Here is a 14249-nt window from a genome sequence, read left to right as displayed (position 1 = left end):
ATCAGTCTAGTTCCGTTTAACATTAGTCAAATTACAAGAATGTTCCAATTAATCTGTAACAGATTTCAACTTGTCACGTACACCGATGATGATAATAATAATAAGAAAAAAAGTGAAAGTAAAATATTTCACTCTTGTCTTTCTATATAGCTTCTTTATTATTATTATTGTTATACTATTTTATTTGAATATTTCACACAAAATAACGTATAGTGTGATTTCTACTTAATTACAAAGATTGTATTAGTAAGTTGGAGATAGTCAAGAGAAAACCTTAGACCTGAGTTTCGTGCTATTTGGCACTTGCCAACAAGGTGTAACTGTAATCTTGAGGGAACTGATGCTCCCTGATTGATCCGATCCCGTGTCACCTAGCGTCACAGTCAGAGATGTTACCACTGGGTTATTCTGGCCTGTAGGACTGGGCCGTATTCACACTTGATTGATCACTGAGTATTGATAGAATTCTATCTGCACTAAGAAGCACACACATGACAATGATCACCACCCAGTGATCAATCAATTTTGAATGTAGTAGGTTATCAACAAACTACTTAACTTTATAAAATTAAAAAAGTATTTAACGGAGAACAAATAAAAATCTTAAAAAAGTGATGAACAGAATAATGCAGACATAATCACGTTCACCGCAACAAGTGAATATAAGGAATATTTTGAGTTGCCAAGCTGTGAAGATTTTATGTAATTCAAAGAAGGTCTTCACCAGGAAATGATATCAGATAAGAAAATAACAAAAATTATCTGGCTTGATAATTTCAAGCCTTCGGCAGATTGTAAATGAAAAGTAATTTATTTGCAATATGCCAATGAGTAGATAAATTAGATTTTCTGACGTTTCGTGACTCAGTGTTCGCCGCTTTTTCAGAGAATAACCAAATCAAAATTAATTCAAGTTTAAATAATACAAAGGAAATGGCTTAAATTGAGTCAAGAAACGCCAGAAAATCTGATTTTTCTACTCATTGGGATATTACAAATACATTATATTATTCATTATCTAACTGTTTATTTCTTATCAGGAAATCTTGAACAGTTTCCAGACGTGACATCAAGTAAAATCGTTCACAAGATACGATGATACCCTGATAAAAACGATACCATATCTTAACGTCTATTCATATGAAAATTGATGAGGGTTTTTTATCTAACAACGGTTTCAAACACCAACGTAGCTAAAATGAATACTCGTTGATTTTTGTTCGGCACTTTGGTGTGTACAAGATTTTGACACTTTACGTAATCAAAGCAAAGATGTTTAATGGTTAGTAATGGAGTCCAGAGCGCGCATTTCGTTCTATTTAGAATTAAGACAATATTGAGGTAATACGCACAGTATGCGCATATGCCAATAAGAAGCTGATAAATTGAAGTCCTAAACATCAATGGCAAGATTCAAGTAAACAATAACAAGTGAATTTTACATAATCAAGTCTGCACTCTAATAAAATTACCAATCAATAATATTATTGGTTGTTTATTATGTCTTCAAATGAGAATAATTCCATAGATGGTGACCACACATTAGAGTTAGTAAACTGCAATGAAAAATTATTAAAATCTGGGAATTCTTATTCTAAACTTTAATAATCAGAATATTATTTATGTAACTACCAAACGTAAATTAAAGCCAATAAGATTTTCAGTATCTTCTTTTCTAATTATATACAATTATCCAGTTCATAGACCTTTTGCTATCTAAGCCTGATAGCTTACTTTAAAAATTACAATTAAAGAAACGAAGAGGTTCCTAAATTTGGTCATATTCCCGTTCATTATTGATTATTTCCAGTGACTTCAAAACTAAGTTGAAAAGTATTTCTAATTTTCTCTTTTTTCTAGCAGTATTTCAACTAACATCACTTTAAGGTGGCAATCACAGTGGAAATGGTTAAAATATAGTTCTATCTTAAATATTTTTCATTTGTAACGTCACTACTGAAAGGTAACTTATTATTATTATTTCATTATGAAACATTTCAGTAAAATATTTCTTTTAATCTATCTTGATAAAAGTATACCTGTCCTCCAATCATCACACATCATTTGTAATATAGTAGGTGTTTATCACTTGACCTCATTTTGGCTTTTATATAAACTGTAATGATAAACATCAGAGTATATGTTGTATGTATCAGTTTTGTGACATTCATTTTTTTCAAAATTCATCATACTGAATATATATTGAAACACATATTGTTCCAATTATTATCAGTACAGTACTCATACTTATATTTATGTACGTATGATAGAAAGTTGGAGCCTGTTATCATTTTTCAATGTGAAAAATTTGGGATAAGTAGGATCACATAAAATTCTCCATATTTTTCAGAAGAGGTGTCTTCCCATTTAACTTGTATTCAGTAGAAGATGATTAATAGGAATACATACACATACATAACTGTATGTATATATACATCCACCTCGTCTTTTGTCCATTCATCATCCTGTCCCAGTAAATCCCCTTTACTTTCACCTATTTCCCCCTTTAGAAAATAAACGATAATTTAATCTGTAGAAAGAAGGGAAGAAAATACCAAGTCAAGTCCAATACATTGAACCAATTAACAAACTAATGAATGTAAATGTTTCACTGTCAATCCTCACAAATTCAGCGAATACAAAATCAACTTTCAATAATTAAGCGTATTGAATTGAAGTAAACTTTAGTTTCATTCGTAGATTTCTATCTTTTTTAAAATGATGAGGTGAAGGAAAATATTTTTCCACCAATGATAAACACAATTTAATCTAAGGATGAGTTTAAACAACAAGAAAGAAAGTAAACAAATGAAAGAGTAAAATCATTTCTCTATTCAACTAGTTACAAATGAATTGAATTACATTGCCTCTAGTCATTGTTAAACAGACTATAGAAATTGAAAGATAGGTAAGTTTCGAAAAATGCATAGGTATATGTTTTTAAAACACGTATTTATAAAAATATAAATTTATCCCTGTATATTATAAAGACTGTCTCTAAATTTATTAGTTAAATGTCTATCAACCAATCGATTTCAGCCCACTACTCATGAGATCTTAGAAGAGGAAGAAATGAATGAAGTCAACAAAGAAGGTGAATAATGAATTGTTTATGGTGCTGAAATAATATTTTGGCTTTTATTCGCAAGAATATATATATATATATACAGAAGAAGACAATAACCGTAAGATTATATATTGTATTATATTTATGCCATCTGTGTAAATCTTAATACTTCAACTTATAAATCGTATGAAATCTCTGTAAAAGCTACCTTAAATGATAATTATCATGTGTTCCTTAGGCTCTAACCTTCAATAATATTAACTGTAATTCTAGTAGTAAGCTATAATCAATGAGATCTTACTCGATCATAATAGATAATAGTTGAAAAACATCAAAAGTTAAATGAATTTTAAATTTCAAATTGTTTATGATCCAAAATTATTATATTTACTAGAAGACTCTATATGATCAGAAAATATGATAGAAACTCCTTGAATATGTATACACTACTTAAATCAATTTTTTTAATTTTTACTACTGATAATATTGTAGTCAATAATATTATGCTAATTATTGAAAATTTACCAGTATCTTTTTATTGAATTAGAGAATATCAAGGGGAAAATAATTAACTCACTTTAAAGGTTATATATACATAATGAAATTTTGTTTTAGCTATCTTCTTAATTAATTACTATATATATTTTATTTATTGAATGAATCTATATTTTCATAATTGAATTCATGAGTCAATCTAGACTAGATCATCATTGAAAATATGGAAGCACTAGACAACCAAATGTTTTGAACTCAAGTCTCGCGTGTAAGATTTGAATATGCACTGTTGAGTAGTTTCATGCTAGGACGAACCAGCAATCCAGTGTATTCATGTTTTCAATGGAAGTCTAACTTAGATTGATTGGTAGATTCAACTGTTAAAATACTATGATCTTGAAAAATCCCCATAGTGAATCCATATTTGTTAGTAGTCCTATATTGATTATATATATATAGGTATTTGACTAAACTAAATTACTTAAACATTATTCATTTGCAACCCAAAAAGTATAAATAATCAAAATTTCGAGTTTCGTAATTAACATTATAATCTGATCTTAGTTAGAGGAACATTAAAAACCAAGAAGTACTGAATATACATTTTCTCTTTGTCAGAGACTCTTCAGTAGTGTATGTCTATGGTTTAATCAGGAATAATATATGAGAATTATGCTTCTGACATCATTTTGTTTTAAGCTATTAATTTCTAAAAAAAAGAACAACTGAAGTTACCTGTGGATTTATTGACTTTTAATAGGAAATTAGTACTTTGTATAAGCCGTTAATTTATTTCCAACTAGATATCTCTATAAAAACGTAAACAAGTAGGTAAAAAAGAATAGGTAAAATGGTTTTAGAAATTATTAAAAAGTAAGTCCTGGATTCGAATCTCATGGGGCAGGATCGTGGATACGCACTGCTGAGGAGTCCCATACTAGGACGAAATGGCCGTCCAATGGTTTCACGTTCTCCATGGTGGTCTACCTTCAATTGGCTTATGATTTCAACTAGTGAAAAATAGTTAGAAATAAATACCCTTTTCTTTGACTTAATTTTTTAAAATCATATTTTGATAGAGTTATGTTCTCTGAGCTCAAAGAACAAAACTCCGTCGAAATCATCCAACTGAACTACAAATCTTCCCCACCATGTTAAAATCAGATTCTTTAAAAAATCTTTTAACGAATAGCATATATTTTTTCTTAACATAGAGTTTGATTTAAATGTTTTTTCTGCTCAGTAATACTTAACTGTTTATAGTTCAATAGAATAGTTCCAATAAGATCATGCCTATTATAGTAATCATTAAAATGACTAAATATTAAGCTAACATGTCTAAAACATTTCTGTTAAATTAATTTTCTTATTAAAATCAATTAATAATAGATATTTCATGGTTGAATTCCTGAGTCAATTAAAGCTGGACCAGCGAGTCCAAGTATAGGACTCCTCAGAACGAAACGGCCGTCCAGTGCTTCCAGGTTTTCCATGGTGGTCTAGCTTTAATTGACTCATAATCTCAACTGTTGAAATTTTTTTAAAAAAAGATCTTCATATTCACTATAAATTTGGATTTTGTATAGATTTTTACTGATCAGCTCCTATTAATGTCGAATAATTAGCTTATTGCATGAAACTAATATATGTAATCTAAGATAAAGATTTCACAACTCATAAAAATACAAGTTCATTATTGGTACCTAGGGGCACCGAATACATATACATCACACAAGTCACTTGATTTGCGTGTGTGGTTTTATATGGCCTGGGTGCCAGATCGATGCAGGTGGTTCTCTTAGGAGATCACACCCGGAGCCTTTGATCTAAAGGTCTGATCCACAAGGCTGTGGGGCGACATCAGGAGATACCATCCCAAGGTGGCCGACGACCGACAAATGGTTCATGCGCTATTTAATCCCTCATGATCCTGGAGCCCATGTACACCAATGGTTTGGGATAAGGGTTTTCCGACTTCCCTTGGTGGATCCTCTATATCCACCAACCCGGATAAAGAGCCGAACTTCCGCTTTTCGTCCTCGTAATTTCATAAACAACATCATCGCGGGAAGGTAATGAGCAGGAATTCCATAGCAGTGGCTGAATACGCGTGGCCACGTGAGAGCATTTTCAGAGGGAGAGCTGACTTTCTCCACGCTCGGACGTGCCAGGACACCTTACCTCTTTTCAAAAACGACTATTATACTTTTAATTTGAATCTTTAAATTCTTTAGATATCAGATTGACAGAATGAATTAAGTTACCCAACTCAAATACCTATATTTTTACGACCAAACCGCTTGCAATAAAATCGAACACTAAATCCACTCCGCTTTCAATCTTATAACATTTTCTGCAATTTTACTTTCTTTATGGATTACAATTCGCCCATTGCTAATTAACACCAAACTACTCAATGTAATTCAATCATTTCAAGTACAAAAAGATATAGAATAGATATTTTTCATAACCTAATATGAAATCAAATGCTTTGAATGTTTTTAGCGTCTTCCATTAGACTAATAAAACATTGAAATGTAACTATTTACGTCTTGAAAATTTAATGGTAAATTTTAATTCCCTACTCATAGAATGGGAGCACAAACATGTGTATCAACGTGTAACCGTATAACACAAACATTAGTTGTTTGAACTGAATCTAACTGAATGAACCAAAGTTAAACTATTTACAAATATCTAGAAAGTTTGAAGTGATTTTCCGATGTGAAAAGTGATTTTTATCAAAAAATATTTTCAGAAGGGAGTTTTTTGGATATTTTAGCAATTTTATAATTGAATTCATGAATCAATTAAAGCTAGACTACTATGTAAAATCTGGAAACACTAGATGGTTGTTTCATCGTGGTATGGGACTCCTCAGCAGTGCGTATCAACGATCCCTCCTTGCGAGATTTGGACTCATGACCTGTCAGTCTCGCGCATGAACGCCTGAGTTCTAGACCACTAAGTCGGCATCCAACGATGTTAATGTTTAGCTTCAACAAATCCACGAAATCACACCACCATCCACCATTGTCTTATGTGAGTTACTACCTCACAACAGACTCGGTTGAATTTCACTGATCACAGCTTCTCACTAGAACTTCAGAAAAGACTTCTAGAAGTTTTCTAGGTTTTCCATGTTGCTTTAGCTTCAATTAACTCATGAATTCAAATGTAAAAAATATTTCCTAAAACAGGATTTATTTAAGTGAAATTGAATTATATTAGCTTGTCATTTTACAAGAAAAAATGAGAATCGATTTTCAACTCACTCATCAGTTACCATAGTTAACTATCATGTAAATGAGAGTAACTATGATTTTACATAAAACAACTAGGCCGATTCAGAATCGGACAATTAAATTTATACGAACATATATATTGTGACGCAATACCAATACTTCGATGAAGAAATTAGTACTGATCTCCTACAAAACAACAGTTAGTACAATTGATTGATACTTTATGAATAATGAGTACAAAGTTCTAACTAAAGATTCTTTTCCAAGACGATTTCTCCATAGATTCAACTGAAAAGTAATATTTTCAAATATACTATGTCTTTGAAAGGAAAATCTTGACACAGATTTATATCATTTGGAAAACCATTGAAAACTAGTGAACAGTTGTTTTGTGCTTTGTTTCGGTTTAAGACTTCTTAATATTATGCACTCACAAGCTTAAGTGGGATTGAATCAAGAACTTCCGGTCTTTCGGCAAGTAATATGGTATTTAAACACTGATTCATATTTTGATCTTTCTCATTGTACATGTCTAAGTAATTCAGGATGTGGCCTAATTAATGCCGTTAGCAGGTAACTGATTCACTGTCTAGTGCCCTGAAACCAAAACTTCTAGTACTCTTTCTCAAACCTTATCATTAATGTATTTAGTATTTAGTGTTATGGCTTTTGTAAAGTCCCTTAAATGGTAGTTGAAATATGGATTTCAAGTGATTCAACAAAAATAAATGTAGTTTTAATGCTAAGTTTATAGACATTAAGCTATTTCACCACAAATAATACCGACTGAATTCTCAATCCTAGTACACTGGATTTTGAATCAAATTTAATTTTATTAGAACGAAAAGAACTGAAATTCAAAGAATAAAACTGTTAACTTCAAAATATGCATAAAAAAATTATTTAATTAATAATTCATATGGATTGGTGAGGATATTATGTAACCTGGAAGTGGTTTCCTTCCCAATTCGTTATGAACTGGGAAGAAGGAGGACTATTAAAAACTCAAGAATATAGTCAATTATTTCATTATAGTCTTCCACTTGTCAGCAATCAGAACCTACAAGCTAGAAACTTCTGGTTTCCAGATAAGTAATCAACATTTAAAGCCAAAAATGAACTAAAACCTGTAATCCTAGATTTTTATCGTGAAGTTATTTTTTTCGGTGGTTTTGTGAAATCAACACAACCATTTGAGAAATATGACAATAATTTACCAAGAACTCTGGATGACTATTGTTATAGTGTGGGTTACTTATATTCACATAAGTAGTATATAATGGTGGTAAGGCATAAAATATATTTCAGTAGAAGATCGAGATGCAAAGAACGGGAACAGAACGCAATTGATATGAAAATGCATGAACAATGAAATCTGAGACAAGATACTGATATTTATAAAGGAACAGTGATGTTTGAGATGATGGATTGATATTTTGCAAATTAACTATTTACTATATGGTTCTCAGATTTTATTGAGATGCTTTGTAATTTTGTGCTCAAATATATTCGATTGTCCCCACTGGTGTTTTGTTCACTACATTGTAAGCTGTCCTAAACTGAGCAACATGGTATAAACATGATACTATTTTATCCCAAAACAGTGATTTAATTATATGTTCAGAACTACGATACCTAATTCAATCGCACATGTAGCCAACGTTCAACATTTCTAAGACTTCATCAATTGAGACTAAATAACTGATGCCTATTATATACATTTATAACCTAAATTCATTGTTTTATAGAAATATGAAATTCGAGCAGTAATATTATTAAACATAAGAAATTCTTAGAGAAAGTCAACCTTTTTAAAGTTTCTATAATTGTTCAGATTGTGTTTCATAAACAAAACTTTTTGTAAAAACACGTTGTTTTATAACACAACAAACTCATTCATAAGCTTGTTTACACTTTTTATTACAATTCATTTCAAGCTCTTATTCACTAGTTATTATCATGAGCTTCTTTTAGTTAAACAATCATTGAAAACCTGAAAGCAAATTGATCCTAAGCATTCAGTAATAGTTTAACTTAAATCAGTCCATAGTGTTAACCATGGAACTTAATAAATCTCCATAAACTTCTCATAGTATCTAACCCATTGTTTTATTCCAGTATTTAGTTATTTATTTGTTTAATAGTGAAACATTTTACAAAATGGAATTAATACCAACCATTTGAAGGTAAATTGTTAAAATGTTTACATTTCTTTAATGTCGTTATTTAACATTGTAATAATATTCTGGTTGTGATAGGTATAACTGAATAGTTTAATATATTAGTCAAGAATAAAAGGATCATTTAATACTCTTAGGTTAAACTTTATAAGTGGATTGGAGAATGCTAGTCGGCGGCCTATGCTCCATTGGGAGTAACAGGCGTAAGTAAGTAAATTTTATAAATCATCATATTAATAATTTATACATCAATAATCATATTGTAACAATAATATTTGAACTTAGTTCTTCAAGTTAAATAAGATTCATTTTGTATTATTTTGTTCGGGTTAATGAAAGTATAAAAGACAAGTTATAATACAAATATAAAATGTAATTGATTGGTATAATTTATTTAGGATACTTTTCAATTTCTTACAGATTAAGGATAAAAATAAATAATAATGTAACTAAATTCTTCATTTGATCGGACTGAGTTTCACGAAATCATCTTGATGTAGTTGGTGAACTCTGTTAATCGAATAATGTGATAATTAAATATTCATATCAGTTAATAATGTAATGAATATAGATCTGATAATTATATCACTGACCCTGTAGTAGTGAACAAAACACCAGTGGGGACAATCGAATATATTTGAGCACAAAATTACAAAGCATCTCAATAAAATCTGAGAACCATATAGTAAATAGTTAATTTGCAAAATATCAATCCATCATCTCAAACATCACTGTTCCTTTATAAATATCAGTATCTTGTCTCAGATTTCATTGTTCATGCATTTTCATATCAATTGCGTTCTGTTCCCGTTCTTTGCATCTCGATCTTCTACTGAAATATATTTTATGCCTTACCACCATTATATACTACTTATGTGAATATAAGTAAACCACACCACAACCCTTTTGATTGTCTTATATATATATATATTCACATAAAATCCTGGAGAGATTCCTGTATTATACTACAATCATATATGAAGAATACTTAAAGATAATTATCTCCAAAAGGTCCGCCATTCTTTAATTTGAACCCATTGTCGATGTAAAAGTAGAATATACAGTCAAGAGGGGAAAATAATTTACATAGATATGACATGATAAACTTGACGTGACCAAGTACCATTAAAAATATAGCCTGATAGAAAGTGATTATGTATTATACTTTTATTTCTTAATATTAAAACAAAGGGAGTATTCTGTAATTAGAAAAAATAAACTTCATAGTTTATATAGAACTAGAATAGCGGTAAAATAATCATGTGACTTAAGAAAAATTAAAACTGACACTTTAAGACCAAAGAGCGCTGAATGTATGCTGTTTTAAAAAATGGAGATCAACATCAATACAAACCCATGGTACAAGACTGAATAAAACATAGGATTTTTGGAATTAAAAGTAAGTACTCTGTCATTATATCGTTCTGTTGGAATTCAGTGGTTTACATATCCAATATCATAATTCACAAATAATATTGTTCTACGTTTATTGTTCATGTCTACGCTCTAATAGTTAGGACTTCTTTATAAAACTTGGAAAATACACTTATGATCTATTTACCAATGAACATTAGTGAAGGGTTCTACAGCAAAATAAAACTCTTTGGAATAAAATAGTTTTCGAACGGTGTCAACATTTGGTAAAATATGAATAATTTCTATTTTTCCGTTGAAATCTTTGGTCTGCTTTTATTTTCATTTAATATAGAAGGAATTAGCTTACTCAGTAATATACGCGTACGTAAACACAAATGCTTTACAAATTAATTCCAGTAATATAAGAAATATAAATAAGAATCAATCCCTCAGGCAATATATAAAACTGATAAGACTAAATACTGTGTAGTATGATAAATGTTTAAATACGAAATTTCGCCGGCAAGATAATGATTCATCTATGAACATTCTAGTATCACCTTATTGACCGGAATGTCTTGAAAATTAATAATGATCGTTTCAATAGTAGTAATAACAGGGTTAATAAGTGCAGATGCACGTATAGTCTAATTTAGATACCAAAATGATGACATAAAGACTGCCTACTTTAATGTTAGATATGGTTGGAATTATTGTCAAAATTTAAACTTAATGGTGTTTCACTTTAATCACTCATATGGTAACTTTACACCACTGATCTTTGAACCAAGCACATACACCAGTTATAGGTATCATTACCAAGGTTTGATTTGATAATTTCGAATAAATTGAGCATTGGGTAGATTGTTATGAATAAATAATATATTTGTAATATATTTGTAATAACCTCTGAAGAAGTAACTTACACTAAGTCACGAAATGTCAGAAAATCTAATTTTTCTACTCATTGGGATATTACAAATATATTATTTATTGAACAGAGTTGTTATGAAAACAATATATATATATATAGCTCGAAAAGTCTTCAAAATAAATATCATGAGCATGCCACCAAAATGGTCGTTTAATATAATAATAATAAAAATAATAGTAGAAGCCAGCAATAAAAGTAGATAGAAATAAGTGATAAGATAAAGTATCTAACGCTTTTTAAGAAGCAAGTAGTTTTGGATATGTCTCAGATCACCTTTGTAACAAAAAAGGTGATAACTCTTGTTTTTTTAGATACTAAAGTGTAGCCTCCTTTTTTGATACCAACCAATGGATCACATTAGGTTATTTATTATTATTATTATCCCTTAGATACACGCCTAGTATAGTTTCATATTACGCGAACTACATGATTGAGTTCCATAGCCTGCATTCCATCGTTTGATCACTAGTGATCGGCCTTGAGATGAAATTTCGAACTTCTGGTGCAAAATCTTGACCAGTACAGTTCAACAATGTTGTAATTGAGATTTTTAGTATCAATAACAAATGATAAGGGTTGTACCATATCACAAGTTCGTTCAAGTCGGCACCGTGAGTCATTCAATGGCACTTCAGTGATCTGAGGCGATCGTGCCCTCTGTAAGATTCTACAGTTCTGGATTCAATCTCTGGTAGCGTCCTGGGTGTACATTACTGAACGACCTCATAGCTGTCCAGTCTTCAACAATTCCTCAGTTTCATTAAATTCGTGAGCCGATCAATGTTAGATCACCATCGATAACCTTAAAGCACTGGACAATCATTTCATCGTAGTATGGAACTCCCCATCAATGTACATCCACAAACCTGCACGCGAGACTTGAAACCAGAATCTTCAGTCTCGCACGAACGCATAACCTCTAGACCACTGCGCCAGCGTCCAATGGTGTCAATATTTAACTTCAACGAATCCATGATATTGTGCAACCATCTTCAATTATCTTCGTAGAGTAACTGTATCACACCCGACATGATTGAATTCCGCTAGTCACGCACGGTTTCTCACATTGACATATCTGAAAAGTACTGTTTTTTTTTAAAAAGCACTTTAAAGTGTAATTACTTTTTAATAAATTAATGTCATAACTATTTGTTATCTTGTTTTAGCATTACCATGACAAATTTTGAGACAATCAAACAAACATTTATGTCTAAAATTAATGAACCAAATTCACAACGTCGTATGGTTTTATTTGTTGTTTGTATAGCTTTATTATTAGACAATATGTTATACATGGTTATAGTACCAATTATTCCGGATTATCTACAAAATCTACGTGCAATGGATACAAAACAAATTTATTGGATTAATGCTACACATACTAAAAGATTAAAAGATGAAAACTTTATTTTTAATAAAACTAATGGTGATTATAAAATAAAATGGCTTATTCATCAATCTGAAACTAAAATTGGTACATTATTTGCATTTAAAGCTATAATACAATTATTATGTAATCCTATATCAGGAACTGTAATTGATCGAATTGGTTATGATGTACCAATGATGTTTGGCTTATGTATAATATTTCTGTCAACTTCTGTATTTGCATTTGGTAGTTCATATGGATTAATGTTTATTGCTAGAGGATTACAAGGTATGGGTTCAGCTTTTGCTGATACTGCCGGTTTAGCAATGATAGCTGATCGATATACAAATGAATATGAACGTACAAAAGCATTGGGAATAGCTTTAGCATTTATATCATTTGGTTCATTAGTAGCACCTCCATTTGGTGGAATAGTTTATCAATATTTTGGCAAAGAATTACCATTTATTACACTTGCATTTATAGCATTATTTGATGGTTGCTTATTATTGATTATTATGCAACCAGTTAGAATTGAACGAACAGTTTTAAAAACTCAAGGTAATCTACCTAAAGGAACTCCTATACATCGTTTACTAATGGATCCTTATATTGCTATATGTGCTGGATGTCTCACTGTAGCTAATGTATCACTTGCATTTTTAGAACCGACAATATCAAACTGGATGTCAAAAAGTATGAAAGCAACAAATGCACAAGAAGGTTTAGTATGGTTACCAGCATTTTTACCACATTTAGCTGGAGTTATAACAACAATTAAGTTAGCTGATAAATATCCAAGTAAACAATGGTTAATGGCTGCAGTTGGTTTAGCTATTGAAGGAGGAAGTTGTTTCTTGATACCATTCTGTACTAATTTTATTGCATTAATGATTCCTATTAGTATTTTGTGTTATGGTATTGCATTAGTTGATACAGCAATATTGCCTACAATGGGTTTTCTTGTAGATACACGTCATGTTTCAGTATATGGTTCAGTGTATGCAATCGCTGATATTTCATATAGTTTAGCTTATGCCTTGGGACCAATTGTTGCTGGTGGACTTGTGGATACAATTAAATTTGTTGGACTTAATATTGTTATGACATTAATCACTTTAGGATATGTACCAGTCATGTACTTATTACGTCATTGTTATAATGTTGAAAGACCACAGAATAGAGAATTACCACCTTTAAAAACTGATTCAATTGATCATTCATTTGATCAAGATGATTATGCTTCAGTTAAAAGTTATCCAGGTTATGAACAAAATTCAACGATAAAGGGTGAATCCAATCATCATCACCGACAACAATATCATCATCCTACTGACCCTACTAATCAATATAATTATCAGTCAGCATCAACGTATGAACAAGATGGTAAACTATTAACTCAACGAACAGATTATGCTTATTGAGTATATCATTGTCAACTTATATAAATATTCGTCAAGATTACAACAAACAGTTTGACAAAATTTGGGCGCCGAATATAGAGAAGACATTTTATGTCAAAATTATATTTGAACTGATCTCAGCAATTAAAATTTAAAATAATTCCAATGTTTGGTCCAGCTAACTTGTCTAAACTTCTTCA

The 14249-nt window shown here is 30.6% G+C and overlaps 1 protein-coding gene across 1 annotated transcript; it reads left to right on the top strand.

The window, feature by feature from the left end:
• Positions 1–2612: 2612 nt before the first annotated feature.
• On the top strand, positions 2613–14228 carry MS3_00001316 (uncharacterized protein). The gene is made up of 3 exons (XM_051208764.1): positions 2613–2908; positions 3040–3185; positions 12444–14228. Exon 3 carries the CDS (start codon positions 12451–12453, stop codon positions 14068–14070), a length of 1620 nt encoding a protein of 539 aa, XP_051064079.1. The 5' UTR covers positions 2613–2908; positions 3040–3185; positions 12444–12450; the 3' UTR covers positions 14071–14228.
• Positions 14229–14249: the final 21 nt, after the last annotated feature.

The sequence above is a fragment of the Schistosoma haematobium genome (genome assembly GCF_000699445.3).
Source record: "Schistosoma haematobium chromosome Unknown HiC_scaffold_200, whole genome shotgun sequence".
NCBI lineage: Eukaryota > Metazoa > Platyhelminthes > Trematoda > Strigeidida > Schistosomatidae > Schistosoma > Schistosoma haematobium.
The sequence above is the reverse complement of the archived record's forward strand: the minus strand, read 5'-3'. Positions and strand labels throughout refer to the sequence as shown.

Excerpts from the sequence above, each read along its gene's own strand:
- MS3_00001316 (XM_051208764.1), top strand. The coding sequence starts at position 12,451 with ATGACAAATTTTGAGACAATCAAACAAACATTTATGTCTAAAATTAAT.